Genomic DNA, 18,397 nt, shown 5'->3' with positions numbered 1-18,397 from the left:
ATCTGTAGAAGAGCGGGAAGGTCACCAGTGTGTGTTCCTGACAGCAGTGTATTCAGTCTGCTGTGAATTATGTGCATGCTTTCTTGACTACTGTTAGATATTAACAGGTGCGGATGTTAACTCCCAAAGTACCTAATTTTCCTAATTTTATCCTGAGACTGACCCTGATTACCACTCTGTCTCAGGAGGTGTAGCTGGAACCCAGTTTTGATATGGTACTCCTGAGACCTGAAAGCCTTGAGATAAAGTTTGTTTGTTTTGTAGCAATGACCATAGTTCTTTTGACTTCTGTTGTTATATCTGGCCCCAAGTTTCCACATGATTTGCTCCTGATTTTTAGGAGCAACTGGTGTAGAACGGAGTATCTTAGAAATTGGAGTTCTCCACATTTAATTTCCTGCAGTTCTAGTCAGGTAGAACAGTTTCACTTTGAAACTGAATTTCTTTTTCAAAAGGGGGCGTGTCCGGCCATTGACGCCTGATTTCAAAGTTTCATGAATGAAAACGTACTCCAAACTAACTTAGAATGGAGTAAGTGAAGATTTTTGTACGCTTGAAAAAACCTTGTCTACACTTAAAAAAAAAATCAGGCGCAGGTTACAAATTAGGTGCAGGGAACGAGGTGGGGGGAGGGGGGGGAATGGAAGTCATTAAATTCTACAATCAATCCTTAGTTATACTTATACAAATATTATACAAATAAATCCAACCTGAATAAAAATTTATAAGCAAAGAAAAGATTAAATAAACCATGTTCCTACCTGTGTGAAAGTGCTTCAGGCAGGCCTTTCAGGCAGCGGTGTGGCGTCAGTGTCTCGACGGCAGCGGCAGAAAGCAGCCTTCGAGCTGAGCTGCAGTGCTTGAGGCAGGCCTTTCATGTTGGAGACAGGCAGCGGTGTGGCGTCAGTGTCTCAACGGCAGCGGCAGCAAGCTTCGAGCTGAGCTGCGGTGCTTGAGGCAGGCCTTCATTCTCTTCGTGGCTGGCCGCGAAGAAGCAGCACCGGACGGACCCGAGGCTATTCGGCCATGAGATATCAGCGGCGTCAGTGGCTGGCCGGCAGCCAAAGATACAGCAGCAGCCTTCGAGCTGTGAGGGGGACTGAGGCCATTTGGACAGGGAGAGGCAGCCACATAGACAGTTTTATATTTAAATTTGCAGAATGGGTGCTGCATTGTCAACACCACATATTATGCAATGGTTTGCCATCAATTCACTACATAGGAGAGAATTGATTAGAGCTCACCGCACCAGGAACGTCGTAGCCCGTAGGTTGATGGGCAGGAAACCTTACCCACGTCGACAATATCGAACCAGGCGCTCGTACCTGGACACGAGCGAGGCTGATTGTGTGAAAAGGCTGCGTTTTCGCAGAGAAGTTGTCACTGAGATCTGTGATATGGTGAGAGCAGATTTGCAGCTCAGAAGCAGAAGGACAACTTGTCTGTTGAAGTGAAGGTAACAGCTGCACTTTCTTTCTATGCCTCGGGATCGTTTCATGCTACAACTGGAGATGTGTGTGCCATCTCTCAACGTGCAATACATGCCTGCATTTACCAGGTCACGGCTGCACTTTATGCGCGAAGGAATGACTTCATCAATTTCCCAATGACCGCACAAGCGATCCATGAGAGGGCTGTGGGCTTCTTCAGGATTGCCGGCTTCCCAAAGGTACAGGGCTGCATTGATTGTACCCACATAGCCTTGCGAGCACCTGTAGAGGAATCTGAGCAGTACCGAAATAGGAAAGGTTTCCACTCTATCAATGTGCAGCTCGTGTGTGACGACAAGCAGCGCATCATGTCAGTCGATGCGAGATACCCTGACAGCACCCACGATGCGTTCATCCTACGCGACAGCGTTCTATCTGACATGTTTGAGCAGCAGCCAGAAGGGCAGAGCTGGCTACTGGGAGACAAAGGGTACGGCCTGACCACCTGGCTCATGACGCCCATACGCGTAACACGGACAGAAGCTGACCGTCAATACAACATGGCGCACATTGCGACGCGCAGCATCATTGAGCGGACCATTGGCATATTGAAACAGCGATTCCGATGCCTGGACTATTCCGGAGGACAGTTGCAATAACTCAGATTGTCGGTCACTTCACTGTTGTGTGCTGCATGCTTCATAACTTAGCCATCATGAGGCAGCAGGAGCTGGTAGTGGAACCGAAGACCGACGTGAGGGTCCAGTGCATGATGATAGTATTACGGAAAACCAGGATGTGGATGATAACGACAATCAGGAAAGCATGCAAGTGTCTGATGCCGGAGCACGAGGTCGGAGGAGGGCCGTCCATCGTGCCCCTTTAACGATTGCTCGAGCCTTGCGCCAGCAGCTCATCTGTGAACGTTTCAACTACTGATGCCTGAGGGCTCTGCGACCACTTTTGCATATGGACATGTTTATTCTTTGCAGTTGTTCCTACGTTGTGTTGTGTTAATGGAACTGGAAACAGTTTTAATGAAAAAATATTTTATTGAAAAGTTAACGTCACTCTAATATATTTGTTGTCAACTATACTTTTTAATATGACTCTTGAAGATCACTTAAAAACTTTAAGTTCACATATAAACTTGTAAAGTTACAAAACACTTTTTCTATGTGAAAAATTTTACACTCTAAGATCACTTAAACTTAAGGATCACTTTTTAGGTGCAAAATTAAATAAGATACAAAAAAATGTGAGCATTTACACTATAAGATCACTTAAAAACCATAAGATCCCTTATAAGTTGTAAAGTTACAAAACTTACAAAACAATTTCAATTTGAAAAACGCTACTACAGCTACATCAAGAACAAGAACAAAAGCAGCAAAGAAAGGCTGCAACCATGTCTCATCCATATCTCGGTGAATGTTCACTTCCTCATGGGGGTGTCATTTGATTGGCTGGGCTGTGTGCCCTTATTGCAGCAGCTACCTCAACCAGGCCCTCCCTGACGGTCTGTGCCGACACTTGCATGCCCTCCCTGACGGCCTGTGCCGTAATTTGCATGCCCTCCCTGATAGCCTGTGCCGTCAATTGCACTCCCTCGGACATTCCCTCCCTAAGTTCCCGTGTCATTACTGCTATTTCTCCCGTCAGGACCGCCAACTCTTCACCTACTGCATTGACGCCACCGATGAGTGATCGGGTAAGCTCATTGGTCTCCATACCCAATGCCACAACCTGAGCCGCATCTGTTGCACGCTGCATCTCAGGAGAGCATTGCCCCAATCTCCTTCTCCTCTGCCTGGGTCTGCCTCGTGGCACCACTACACTGGGAGGCGCGAGCACGGACAGTGGGATGCTCGGTGTTGCAAGCGGCACCACTACACAGGGAGGCGCAGGCTGGGACTGTGGGACGCTCTGTGTTGCAGACGGCAGAACTAGAGGGAGAGGCTCAGGCTGGAACGGTAGGACGCTCGGTGTTCCAGACGACAGCACTCGAGTGCGAGCCGTGGGCTGGGATGTTGGACAAATGGGTGTAAACTGCTCCATGATATCAGCAGCAACACTGGGACCCGAAGCGTCGGAATCAAAACCATAGTAGGTGGAACCAGCACCTATGCGAGAGGGAGGCGCAGGCTGGGATGGTAGTGCACTGACTGTAGAATGCTGCATTATACCAGCAGCACCACTGGGACCCGCAACATCGGAAGCGAAACCATGGAAGGTGGAACCAAGACCTATGCTAGGGGTTGAAACTCTGATGTCCCTTGATGGGGGCTCATAAACATTAAATTGGAAGCTCTCCCCTGCAGACATTTCAGTCATCGCTGCCATCATCCAGTCTGGATCGTCCGCAGCTGGTTGTACTGGTTCTTGTTCTGTACCCTCAGGATCCTCAGGGTTGGCAGCAGCAGCATCGTCATCGTCATCATCATCATCATCATGTTCTGCAAAATACATCAGAACAGTCAAATGCTTAACAGCAAGGGAGGGGGCCGGGTGGGTGGCATGAGTACTCTCACACATAGCAGGCCAGGCAGCAGGTTGATTTAAAGGGCCATGATGCATTTTAAGGACTTGCCCTCTTCCTCGCGTGCGGGCCCAGCTTGTGCTGTACCGATTGCTTTACTCCATGTCCGACTCATCATAGCAGCTAACCTTTATTCCAAGGGTGTCAGTGGATGCAGATTGGGCATGTCTCCTCCTGTCCGAGTTGCCTCCCTTTTGTTGTGGGCCAATTTCTTCTGCAAAGAGTAAAATATAACTTTTTAGAGTGTGTCAGTCTGCAAGGTGGGACATACAGATAGCCAGGTTACAATTACGATTAAATTAAAAATGGGAAATATTACTTACACTAACTACTTGACCAAGGTCGTGCCATTTCTTTTTACACTGACTTCCAGATCTCCTGGTATGCACCACTGCGCAGTAATCTTCTGCAACTTGGTTCAGCGTTTCTTCATTTCTTTTGGTGGCACTTTTATGCGACCTCTGTTGCAGGTATCTAGCTCCTGCCATCTCTGCTCAATTACGTTGACTCATATCTCCACTTCCTCATGCAAGAACGTTGATCCATTGCAAAGTTGAATTGGCACTCTTATTTCTCCAAACACAAGGTCCTTAATTTGCATGCACCAATGCAGCACCGGTTCTGCAAGTTTAGCAGTGAAAAGCTGAACTCACTGATTTCAGCAGGTGATTATTCAGCAGTGCTGCTAAAAGCACTCCCTCACACACAGAAATATCAAGAAAATTAAAATACAAGCCTTTGCAGGGGTCCAAGAAACAAATCTTCACTTTTTCTGCAGTACTTTTAAAAATGGCCGAGTGCCAATGTTTACTTCAGACTGTGCGTGCGCGAACGCTCCAACGCACACGCGCAGGGTTGCCGGCACCAAGAAGCCTCATTTCAATTGTACCCGCCCCCTCCTCCTTACAAAATCGGCACGAGTGGTAGGCTCTGCCCCCTGTGCGCCGCGCCAAGCAGACATCGAGCTCCAAGGAGCTCGAGAATACCGCACTTTTTTTCCAGCGCCATTTTCGGCGTGAAAAACAGGCGCCCAGCTCTGAGGTGCGCCTTTTTCGCCGCATGTGGAAACTTGGGGCCATTAACACTAGATCCAACTGTAGTCTAAGTCTCCAATAGATGTCGGACCCATTTCAATTGACTTATTTCAGTTTTATTTCTGGTTTTATGAAGTAACCCCTTATCCTATATGTCACATTGACTAGCAAATGCTTTTATCCTTGCCTTGTTTCCTGTGCATTAGTATTGTTCTATCTGACATTTTTCTCATTTTGATTATATACATTAAAACTGTTGTATTCACATTAACAAAAATGTTGCTAGCATGACTGGTAGCAGTGTGTAAAGATACATTGCAGTTTCCACATGTATTCAGCTTCCAGATAGAGCAGCAAATTCATATTTCAATGCTTCGTGTCAGTTCTTCCTTGCAATGACCTTTTGTGGCTAGTTCCAGATCTAGCTCTGCTGTTGGGGCAGGGTGGGGGGATGTTGGTGCTATATATGGGCACTAGATCCATGCAGCAGAGCAGGTCTCCAGTCGTCCTGGTTTACCCTTGCCACAGGATAAAGGCCTAGCTCTGTCAAACCCGTGTGGTGGCTGATAGCTGTCATATGTGCTATTTTTTTTGCTTCATCATATTCTCTCTCTCCGTTTCGTCACCCAGGGAGCCCTGACTTTAGTTGCCCTGCCTTTCCCCCTTAGTGGGAATGTACCTCAACTGTACCCAAACTATTTCCTCTTTAAAGGCAGCCCATTGTTCCTCTACAGTTTTGCCTGCCAATCTTTGATTCCAGTTTACCTGGGTCAGACTGGTTCTCATCCTACTGACCTTGGCCTTCCCCCATTTTTACTGTAGATTGCTCCCTGTCCTTTTCCATAGCTAATCTAAACCTTATGATACTATGATCACTTTCCCTAAATGTTCACCTACTGACACTTGCTCCACTTGATCGATCTCATTCCCCAGAGCCAGATCCAGAAATGCCTCCTCCCTTGTTGGGTTGGAAACATACTGATCAAGAAATTTCTCCTGAACACACTTCCAAAATTCTTCCCCTTCTCTGCCCTTTACTCTATTATCCCAGTCTATATTGTAAATTCTTCATTTCTGCTTTACTTTTAATGGTTCATAAATTGTACATTTAGACTTAAATCTATATATTTGGATTCCAAATGTACACTCGTTGGCAACTACCCCTGACACGAATACATAAGAAATAGGAACAGGAGTAGGCCATACGGCCCCTCGAGCCTGATCTGTCATTTAATAAGATCATGGCTGATCTGATCATGGACTCGGCTCCACTTCCCCGCCCCTCTCCATAACCCCTTATTCCCTTATCGTTTAATAAACTGTCTATTTCTGTCTTAAATTTATTCAATTTCCCAGCTTCCACAGCTCTCTGAGGCAGCGAATTCCACAGATTTACAACCCTCTGAGAGAAGAAATTCCTTCTCATCTCTGTTTTAAATGGGCGGCCCCTTATTCTAAGATCATGCCCTCTAGTTCTAGTCTCCCCCTCGGTGGAAACATCCTCTCTGCATCCACCTTGTCAAGGCCCCTCATAATCTTACATGTTTCAATAAGATAACCTCTCATTCTTCCGAATTCCAATGAGTAGAGGCCCAACCTACTCCACCGTTCCTCATAAGTCAAACCCCTCATCCCTGGAATCAACCTAGTGAACCTTCTCTGAACTGCCTCCAAAGCAAGTATATCCTTTCGTAAATATGGAAACCAAAACTGCACGCAGTATTCCAGGTGTGGCGTCACCAATACCTTATATAGCCGTGTAAGACTTTCCTGCTTTTATACTCCATCCCCTTTGCAATAAAGGCCAAGATACCATTGGCCTTCCTGATCACTGCGGCACCCCACTAGTTACTGGTTGCCAACCAGAGAATGAACCATTTATCCCCACTCACTGTTCTCTGTTAGTTAGCCAGTCCTCTATCCATGCTAATATATTACCCCCAACCCCGTGAACTTTTATCTTGTTCAGTAGCCTTTTATGTGGCACCTTGTCAAATCCTTCTGGAAGTCCAAATACACCACATCCACTGATTCCCCTTTATCCACCCTGCTTGTTACATCCTCAAAGAACTCCAGCAAATTTGATAAAAATGACTTCCCCTTCATAAATCCATGCTGACTCTACCTGACCGAATTTTGCCTTTCCAAATGTCCTGCTACTGCTTCTTTAATAATGGACTCCCAACATTTTCCCAACCACAGATGTTAGGCTAACTGATCTATAGTTTCCTGCTTTTTGTCTGCCTCCTTTTTTAAATAGGGACATTACATTTGCAGTTTTCTAATCTGCTGGGACTTCCCCAGAATCCAGGAAATTTTGGTAAATTACAACCAATGCATCCACAATCCCTGCCGCTCTTTCTCAAGACCCTAGGATGCAAGCCATCAGGTCCAGGGGATTTATCTGCCTTTAGTCCCATTATCTTACTGAGTACCACCTCCTTAGTGATTGTGTTAAGTTCCTCCCCCCCCCCCATAGCCCCTAGACTATCCACTGTCGGAATATCAGTGCTGGGACCCCAACTATTTACAATCTATATTAACGACTTGGAAGAAGGGACTGAGTGTAACATAGCCAAGTTTGCTGACGATACAAAGATGGGAGGAAAAGCAATGTGTGACGAGGACACACAAAATCTGCAAAAGGCTATAGAAAGGCTAAGTGAGTGGGCAAAAATTTGGCAGATGGAGTATAATGTTGGAAAGTGTGAGGTCATGCACTTGGCAGAAAAAAATCAAAGAGCAAGTTATTATTTAAATGGAGAAAGATTGCAAAGTACTGCAGTACAGTGGGACCTGGGGGTACTTTGCATGAAACACAAAAGGATAGTCTGCAGGTACAACAAGTCCTCTAAGGGACCAACATTTACTTTAGCCACCCTTTTTCTTTTTATATACCGATAGAAACTCTTGCTATCTGTTTTTAAATTTTATGCTAGTTTACTTTCATAATCTATCTTCCTTTTCTTAATCATTTTTTTAGTCATTCTTTGCTGGCTTTTAAAAGCTTCCCAGTCTTCTGTCCTCCCACTAGTTTTGGCCACTTTATATGCCTTGTTTTTAATTGGATACCGTCCTTTATTTCTTTAGTTAGCCACGGATGGCTATCTTTTCTCTTACACCGTTTCCTCCTCACTGGAATATATTTTTCTTGAGAGTTGTGAAATATCACCTTAAATGTACACCACTGTTCATCCTACACTTTAATCTATTTTCCCAGTCCACTTTACCTAACTCTGCCCTCATACCTTCATAGTCTCCTTTTATTTAAGCTTAGTATGCTGGTTAGAGATCCAACTTTCTCATCCTCCATCTGAATTTGAAATTCAATCATGCTATGATCACTGATTCCGAGGGGATCCTTTACAAGGAGATTGTTTATTAATCCTGTCTCATTACACAGGACTATATGTAGTATAGTCTGCCCCTTGGTTGGTTCTGTTACGTACTGCTCAAGTAACCCTTCACTTACGCACTCTATGAACTCCTCAAGGATACCTTGACCAATTTGATTTGTCCAATCAATATGAGATTAAAATCACCCATGATTATTGCTATTCCATTTTTACAAGCCCCCACTATTTCCTGGTTTATGCTCCGACCAACAGAGTTGCTATTATTAGGGGCATATAGACTGGTAGTACACATAAATGCTTTTTGTAATTTTGATTATAAAAATGTTATTGTGATACTTGACCATCTAAAATTATATTTTTTCAATATGTTTATCCCAGCAAGTTGCCGTTTGGATTCTGCCTCCTTAGGTCGACTGACAGACTGCCCTGGTGCCATGTACTTATTGTCAGGATTTGCAACAGTACAAAAATATATTGATCTCGCCATCATCAAGGTTAGTCTCAAGTGGGTCATGTCAGAGATTTGGCTTAGGTAACGCATAGTAAGAACATTCTAATGTCTGGCAGATCTGCAGAAAGCTGTTACATTATGTAATGTGTTTTGAATCTTATAGAAAGAAATATTCTTTTCTCAGTCCCATATTAATTTTTCACAGCAGTGAAAATAAAATCCTCGTAATACCCTTGGCTGAAATACGTAATGGTTGCTACTATCTATAATGTTCCAAAGATGTCACAGAGGGTACAATAGACTACTAGATGAAACCTGATCCACTGCTTATATTATACATGTGACTGTCATTAATGGAACTTGAATAATGCAAACTTTGTAAAAGGATAGTTTAATAAACTACGACTTATATAAACCACATTTTAAAACAAATTTATGTATCTTCCTTAAAATTAATTCAATGTGACAAACAAAAATGTACTTTTTGTCTGTTTTCAAATTTTAAACTTGTAGTTTGTTACTGGAAGTATGCAAGAAGTTTACATCTCAGATCATACGAAGTCAAGGCAGCCATTAGGGAAGCCCAGAGAGGTTGGCTGCAAGGGCTCCATAAGATGCAAGTTTTTAAGACCAACACATTAGGTTATCTGAGGTGTTACTTTGAATCGACCAGAGCTATAGCATTCATTCATGGAAATCTTTGCCATTGTCAAAAAATGGCTACCTGTTCAATATTGACAATAATGGCCCTTATTTATACTGTTAGCGTCTTAATGATAGACTTACAGATTTTGAGTTGAATGGAAAAGCTTTGCTTGTGAACAAGTAGACAAGTCTATCAATTAGTTTTGTGACTTATTTTGCCTGTGTTCTTGTACCGACAATTCAAGATTTAATTTCAAAAAGATTGTCAGAGTAAAATTCATTATATAGATAAATAAATAAGAGTTCTAATGCTAGTTCTTACTTGCAATTTTAAACAGTCTTCAAATGCACATGGTGTAATATACAATGTTAGCCATACTGGTATAATAAATTTTACTACCAAGTTCCAAAAGGATTTTTAAAATTAGTAATGAAAAATAGCATAACTTTGTGCCAATGAGGACAATAACATTTTGCTCTTTATTAAACTGTGTTTAGTAAGATAGGTGAAGTAAAAATATTGCATCTCTCACAAACAAACTCTAGTGACGGAATTTTCCCAAAGGTGGGTTTGGAGCGTGGGACAGTTAAATTATTAAAAATGGGATTCCACCTCCAACCAGTTTTGCCGGAGGCATGTCGGGGGGTGGGCATCCAATCTGCTGCCAGGGGGCACTACTTAATTTAAATATTCTAATGAGGCTGGAAGCCTTTATTTCCTCCATCCCATTTTGAATTTAACTGCCTGTGGACGGGTTTCACACAATTCGTCAAACCCGGCAGTTAAACCGAGGCGAGGACTGCTGCATCCAGGAAGTAATTCGCTTTTTACTTACTTCCTAGATCCAGGATCCCTGTTTAATCCACCCCTGCGATCCGAGACTCCCTTACGAGGCCTACGATCACCACCATGAGGCCTCTCCCCTCCTCTTTTCCTCCGCCGCCCCCCCCCCCCCCCCCACCTGAACAATGATGCTGAGGCTGGCCACAATCATCTCTCTCTTTCCCCCATCCCCCAATTTCGATCCCTTGCATCTGTAGGCCTACCCGCCCGCAGCCAGCCAGCCCCTCAATTTGGCTGACTATGGACGGGAAGCCGAGGCCTCGCATGCCATTTAATAACAGCAGGGCTTGCGGGAAACTCGGCCTCCCGCCCACCCCTCGGTTTTTCACATGTCATGCAGTCTGTTCTTCACCATTGTCAATTGTGCTGTTCAACTGAGCCAATAGATGGATCAAATTTTGACCATTATGTGGCTTTATCAGATATAGTTCTGATCTCCACGGAAAATAATACAGTAAAACATTTACTATAAAATCATTGTAACTTACTGAGTTAAAATATGTATTTAAAATGATTTGTAGAAGACTTATTGGTAAATTTTTAATCTGCAATTTCTCTTTTCAGACACAAACCAACTATTCTGTCTGGAAGGATATTGTGCCTCTGCACGTACAGATGATGGGGTTACCAAGTCATGTTGGCGCAGACATCTTTTCACATCTTGTCACTTCTCTCTACTTTGTTATTGCTTTTGTGCCTGTTGTCAATTTTCTGTTGATTAATCTCGTAACAGAGAAAAAGGAAGTGAAAGAGGTGATGAAGGTGATGGGACTATATGATTCTGCTTTCTGGTGAGCCAAAACAGTGCATTACTTTGCGGGCCAGTTAAAGAAAAAGTTTTGCAAACTTAAGTCATTTGTCTTCTAATTGATTATTTTTGATGATGCAGTAAAACGCAACTTTAAAACTACTTGTATATTAAAACCACAAATGATAGGCAATGGGGAAATGGTCATAGAACAGTTTCAGCTATACGTTCTTGCACATTTAGGATTTTAAATTTTTTTGCGTGGCAAGTTGCTGAAAGTGTGAGCCAATAACGTCGCAGCAAGGGAAACCGGGCATCTGGGACCTGAGTGAACAGGGAAAGCAACTGTGTATCTCCTTAACCATTTGGTTTGAAAGATTGTGACATTAACAGTGCAAGGACTGAGAAGGAAATGTAAATTCAGAAAGAGATGGAAAGAAACATTGAATTGAGAGAGAAAAGAGACAAAAAGAAAAAGTTTAAAAAAAAAATTGTATTTTACATTTTTAAAATCTCTTAACAAAGAAAACCTGAAGGAATGAGACTCCACACTTGGAAGTTAATTTTTAGTGCCGAAGAAGTTGACTGGTGCTAATTTATACTTACCGTGTCATTAATAGGGTACTTGGCTGAAATGGATAAGCCTTCACTTTCTGTGGCAAGTTTAATTCGTATCCACTGCGCAAATGCAGCAACTTCACACCACTCAATGCATTTCATTAGTGGGACAGTCAATTCGATGTCGTTTTTTCAAAGCTAGTGACGGAATGGCGCACCTCTGACATCAACGTTTGGATTTCCACTTTTAACCACGCATCTGCCCTCGCCTGAAGTGCCTGTAGCATTTGCGCACAAAGAACAGAGAGCAATCCCAAAATGGAGACTAGTTCCTTGCAAATTTGGAAATTAAACAATTTGAGGATTGTGATAGAAAGTCTATTTTGCAAAAATAAATTAACCTGCTTACTAAAAAAATCAGTTGCTTTAACATGCGAGTCATTTGACCTTCATAAGCATGTTTGGTTTTGTTTTCAGCAGAGGTAAAGAAGCAAAGATATGCAAAACAAAATTCATTGGAAGCTTTGATCTCAAATTGAACCTTTAAGGATTTTGAGAAAAGCAAGTCCCTGAGTTGATAGCTTGGATAGAGCATATATATAAATAAATTTCAAGGTAGGCTTCTGGGATAAAGGAAAGGAGATGCATCTTAGAATGTTGGGAAATGATCGCATGATGAATGTGGCTATGCCAATTATTTAGCCAATATTTTTCATGGTAAAAATCTTACAACGTTTGCTTGTGTGCACAACTTAAACAACTACGTGTGAGTTGATGTGGTTGAGTGACAACAAACGGTCTGTATGCTATAAATTGGGTTTAGTATAGCTCGAATGAGTAAAGTTACCCGAGTAAGTATTGTTTTTGAAAAGAGAGATCAATAGAGTGCAGATAAACAATATTTCTGAGAACAAAGCACCCATGTGGTTAGAATGCCAGGAGGTGTTCATTATTTGCTGGTTTGTACAATGTTAATCATGCATGATCCTTTTATTTTTCAGGCTTTCCTGGGGCTTACTGTACATGGTTTTAATTTTCATCCTATCCTTGGTGATGGCAGTCATTGCTACTCAGACATCGTTGTTTCCAAGAAGCAGCATATTGATCATCTTTCCATTGCTGTTCTTGTTTGGGATATCCATAGTAAGTCATACTCCCAAGTATTTTAGTTGTTTCTGAAATTTAAAAGTATAGCAGGTTTGAAATAAATGCATTCAGTTCAATGCACATCCTGAATTTCAATACTATAACTTATGATAAGTGTTTGGAGTATTTTTGAAAGTCACAAGATTCTATGTGCTCTGTCATTCACTAGGTCAGATAAATTGAGACTGACTAACGAGATATTTAGTGCAGAAATCTTCTTTTCCATTTATGATAAAACTAATCCTATTTAACAAGGAATTGTTGCAGGAAAGGCGTAGGTTTTGTTAGCGTAAGTTTTGTATATTTGGATTGTGACAATAGCCATTGCACAGTTATGAGGCATATAGATGGTTATCATGTGCTGTATAAGGATTACTCTTTAATTGCCTCCATTGCTGGAAAATCATTAGCTCTTAATTTGATTTGTTTTGACAGATGCTGCTTTTAATGGGTGTAAAAGAGAGCCTTTTTCATCTGATCTCATTCTTTCAGCTCTGAAAATATTCCTGCACTGTTTTTCACAAGTGTCTTGTTCCATTGAGATTTGCCTAATTGACTAATGGACCATTTTTCATTGTGTTTGAACTCTTGACTAAAATATTGCTGCATCAAATTTGGGAAGAGAAATTATGTTTGGTCTTTGTGACACATAGACTCAGACAGCACACAAGGAGGCCATTGCGGCCCACCGTGCCTGTGCCATTCAGTCAGTCTCATTCTCCTGCTTTTTCCCCATAAACCTTGCAAATTCTTCCTTTCAAGTATTGTGTGTCTTTGATTTCATGTGCATCCATTTTCCTCCTCTACCCTGCACGAACTCATGGCACTTCAACATTCTGTAACTTAAATCCTCTTGCACAAAGTCCCACGCTCTTGCCACCCCTGTCTTTGCCAAGCTCCACTGGTTCCCTCAACCTCAATGCATCAGTTTCATGAGGCCTCACCCTCATTTCCCAATCCCTCTTGCCCAACTCTTGGAGTGGATTATTGCAGCCATATGTTTTGGTCTGCACCATTGGTCTGCAATAAAGGTGCAGCAGTTATAATGGGTGACTTTAATATGCACATAGATTGGGCGAGCCAAACTGGAAGCAATACGGTGGAGGAGGATTTCCTGGAGTGCATAAGGGATGGTTTTCTAGACCAATATGTCGAGGAACCAACTAGGGGGGAGGCCATCTTAGACTGGGTGTTGTGTAATGAGAGAGGATTAATTAGCAATCTCATTGTGCGAGGCCCCTTGGGGAAGAGTGACCATAATATGGTGGAATTCTGCATTAGGATGGAGAATGAAACAGTTAATTCAGAGACCATGGTCCAGAACTTAAAGAAGGGTAACTTTGAAGGTATGAGGCGTGAATTGGCTAGGATAGATTGGTGAATGATACTTTAGATTGGTGAATGATACTTAAGGGGTTGACTGTGGATGGGCAATGGCAGACATTTAGAGACCGCATGGATGAACTACAACAATTGTACATTCCTGTCTGGCGTAAAAATAAAAAAGGGAAGGTGGCTCAACTGTGGCTATCAAGGGAAATCAGGGATAGTATTAAAGCCAAGGAAGTGGCATACAAATTGGCCAGAAATAGCATTGAACCCGGGGACTGGGAGAAATTTAGAACTCAGCAGAGGAGGACAAAGGGTTTGATTAGGGCAGGGAAAATGGAGTACGAGAAGAAGCTTGCAGGGAACATTAAGGCGGATTGCAAAAGTTTCTATAGGTATGTAAAGAGAAAAAGGTTAGTAAAGACAAACGTAGGTCCCCTGCAGTCAGAATCAGGGGAAGTCATAACTGGGAACAAAGAAATGGCAGACCAATTGAACAAGTACTTTGGTTCGGTATTCACTAAGGAGGACACCAACAACCTTCTGGATATAAAAGGGGTCAGAGGGTCTAGTAAGGAGGAGGAACTGAGGGAAATCTTTATTAGTCGGGAAATTGTGTTGGGGAAATTGATGGGATTGAAGGCCGATAAATCCCCAGGGCCTGATGGACTGCATCCCAGAGTACTTAAGGAGGTGGCCTTGGAAATAGTGGATGCATTGACAGTCATTTTCCAACATTCCATTGACTCTGGTTCAGTTCCGATCAAGTGGAGGGTAGCCCTTAAAAAAGAAGGGAGAGAGAAAACAGGGAATTATAGACCGGTCAGCCTGACCTCAGTAGTGGGTAAAATGATGGAATCAATTATTAAGGATGTCATAGCAGTGCATTTGGAAAATGGTGACATGATAGGTCCAAGTCAGCATGGATTTGTGAAAGAGAAATCATGCTTGACAAACCTTCTGGAATTTTTTGAGGATGTTTCCAGTAAAGTGGACAAGGGAGAACCAGTTGACGTGATATATTTGGACTTTCAGAAGGCTTTCGACAAGGTCCCACACAAGAGATTAATGTGCAAAGTTAAAGCACATGGGATTGGGGGTAGTGTGCTGACGTGGATTGAGAACTGGTTGTCAGACAGGAAGCAAAGAGTAGGAGTAAATGGGTACTTTTCAGATTGGCAGGCAGTGACTAGTGGGGTACCGCAAGGTTCTGTGCTGGGGCCCCAGCTGTTTACATTGTACATTAATGATTTAGACGAGGGGATTAAATGTAGTATCTCCAAATTTGCGGATGACACTAAGTTGGGTGGCAGCGTGAGCTGCGAGGAGGATGCTATGAGGCTGCAGAGTGACTTGGATAGGTTAGGTGAGTGGGCAAATGCATGGCAGATGAAGTATAATGTGGATAAATGTGAGGTTATCCACTTTGGTGGTAAAAACAGAGAGACAGACTATTATCTGAATGGTGACAGATTAGGAAAAGGGGAGGTGCAACGAGACCTGGGTGTCATGGTACATCAGTCATTGAAGGTTGGCATGCAGGTACAGCAGGCGGTTAAGAAAGCAAATGGCATGTTGGCCTTCATAGCGAGGGGATTTGAATACAGGGGCAGGGAGGTGTTGCTACAGTTGTACAGGACCTTGGTGAGGCCACACCTGGAGTATTGTGTACAGTTTTGGTCTCCTAACTTGAGAAAGGAAATTCTTGCTATTGAGGGAGTGCAGCGAAGGTTCACCAGACTGATTCCTGGGATGGTGGGACTGACCTATCAAGAAAGACTGGATCAACTGGGCTTGTTTTCACTGGAGTTCAGAAGAATGAGAGGGGACCTCATAGAAACGTTTAAAATTCTGACGGGTTTGGACAGGTTAGATGCAGGAAGAATGTTCCCAATGTTGGGGAAGTCCAGAACCAGGGGTCACAGTCTAAGGATAGGGGGTAAGCCATTTAGGACCGAGATGAGGAGAAACTTCTTCACCCAGAGAGTGGTGAACCTGTGGAATTCTCTACCACAGAAAGTAGTTGAGGCCAATTCACTAAATATATTCAAAAGGGAGTGACATGAAGTCCTTACTACTAGGGGGATCAAGGGGTATGGCGAGAAAGCAGGAAGGGGGTACTGAAGTGCATGTTCAGCCATGAACTCATTGAATGGCGGTGCAGGCTAGAAGGGCTGAATGGCCTACTCCTGCACCTATTTTCTATGTTTCTATTTTCCCTTAGGACGCTGGATTATTTCACATGCTACTCTCCCTCGCTGTGATGGCTGATCCTTCACCCTTTCTACTCCTGCTCTTTGTAGCTGTTTCTCAGAACCTCTTTGCATTGGTACCTTCTCTCTGCAGTATTTTGCTTTTGTATCTGTTTATGACCCGATTGGTCCAGACCCTTGAAGAGATCAGAAGAGCTGTGTTGAATACTATAAATAGATTTTTTTGTGCTGAGTGTTTACAAGGCTCAAATTCAGTAGGAATTTGTCCATGTAATATACACAGTACAACTGTAGTAGAATAAAAATGTCTTAACACCCACCAAGTGATGGCTTTTTAGCTTTTAAAATATTGATGGAGCCTGATATTAGTTATCTGCAACTAGTTAAATGCCTACAGGGTGTTGTTGTATGTCTTAATACAAGATGGGGAATTGACACACAATTGCATAGAATTTGCAGCATTCGACCTAACTGGTCTGTGCTGGTGTTTATGCTCCACACAAGCCTCCTTCCACCCTACGTCAGCGAACCCTGTCAGCATAACCTTCTATTACTTTCTCCCTCATGTACTTAACTAGCTTCCCCTTAAATGCATCCAAGATATTCGCCTCAACCACTCCATGTGGCAACATGTTCATTTTTTGGGTAAATAAATTTCTCTTGAATGTCTTTAATTGGATTTATTACCATCCTATATTCATGACACTTAATTTTTGTATTTTTAATGGCCTTGTTAACTTGCATTGCTACATTTAATTTGTGAATGTGCATCTTGAGATCCTTTTGCTGTCCCCCATTTAGACTTATTTTCTAAGGAGTATGTGGCCTCCTTATTCCTCCTCCAAAAATGAACCACTTCACACTTCTATATTATTTGCCCACGTTTATTAACCTGTCTTGTATTTTGTTGCAGTCTTCCTCAATATTAATTATACACCCTCTTGCCGAACCACCCCACCCCCCCCAATTTGATGTCATCGCAAATATTGAAATTGTACTTCCCATTCCTCGTCCAAGTTATTGATATCAATGGTGAACAGTAGTGGTCCCAGCACTGATCCTTCTGAAACACCACTTCCCATCTTCCACCATTCTGAGTAACTACTTTCAACCCCTGCTCTCTCATTTCCAGTTTTGTAGTTCGCTTGCTATCAATTCTACTATAGTTGTACCCTGACTCCACATCTTGGTCTACTATGCGATACCTTCTCCAAAGCCTTTTGAAAATCCAAGTATATTACATTACTACATTACTCTTTCTGTTACTTGTTCAAACAATTCAATAAGTTGGTCAAGCATGACCTTCCCTCTGAAATCCTGTTGACTATTCTTTCTTATATTTTCAGTTTCTAGATGTTTTTCCATTGCATCTTTGAGTAAAGATTCCATTATCTTTCCTAGCACCGATGTTAAGCTAACTGGTCTATACTTCCCTGGATTTGTTCTATCTCACTTTTTAAATATAGGAATAACATTAGCTGTCCTCTGGCACTATTATGTTTTCTAATGAATTTTTATAAATATATAATAATGCCTCTACTGTCTCTTCCTTAGCTTATTTTAGTATGCACGGATGTAATCCATCTGGACCAAGGTTGTGTGGTTCAGCGAGAAATACATTGAAAGGAATGGATTTGATAGGCCAAATTCTTTGTATATAAATGGTTTCTTTGTATTTAAATGGAAGTTGTTAAAATCAAAAATGTACAAAGAAGGTAACCGAGGGACTCCAGTCAAAATGGCCATAATTTTAAAATGTGAATCTTTTCTTCCACAGATTCCCTTTTCGTTTCTTTTGACTCCACTTTTTAAGAATCAGAAGATTGCCGGCTTGGTTGGATCACTAATGCTGATGGGTTTTGGATTGTTTAGCCTTCCTACTGTGCTGGTCAGAGATTTTCCAGTGTCTGCCGTGTGGGGGCTTTGTTTGTGCTCTCCTAGTGCCTTAGCCATTGGGATTGCACAGGTATTCAGAAATAGAAATGATTTTGTTGGGCAGATCTGATTTATTACTGCGTGCATTGTCCACAATGTCCCACTCCTGCCCGCTGGTGATTGCGTCATTCCTGTTGGCTTCGAGCAGGAATCGGATGTGAACATTTAA

The 18,397-nt window shown here is 42.5% G+C and overlaps 1 protein-coding gene across 1 annotated transcript in view; it reads left to right on the top strand.

The window, feature by feature from the left end:
- abca5 (ATP-binding cassette, sub-family A (ABC1), member 5) overlaps window positions 1-18,397 on the top strand; it is an 86,288-nt gene that overhangs the window by 15,201 nt on the left and 52,690 nt on the right. Inside the window, exons 4-7 of the mRNA XM_070857679.1 lie at window positions 8,738-8,853; window positions 10,864-11,090; window positions 12,607-12,748; window positions 18,071-18,259. Of these exons, the coding sequence (XP_070713780.1) occupies window positions 8,738-8,853; window positions 10,864-11,090; window positions 12,607-12,748; window positions 18,071-18,259 (674 nt within the window). The remainder of the gene's footprint in view (window positions 1-8,737; window positions 8,854-10,863; window positions 11,091-12,606; window positions 12,749-18,070; window positions 18,260-18,397) is intronic.

The sequence above is a fragment of the Pristiophorus japonicus genome, chromosome 16 (assembly GCF_044704955.1).
Source record: "Pristiophorus japonicus isolate sPriJap1 chromosome 16, sPriJap1.hap1, whole genome shotgun sequence".
NCBI classification, from domain to species: domain Eukaryota; kingdom Metazoa; phylum Chordata; class Chondrichthyes; family Pristiophoridae; genus Pristiophorus; species Pristiophorus japonicus.
Note: the sequence above shows the minus strand (reverse complement) of the source record. Positions and strands in the feature narration are given on the sequence as shown.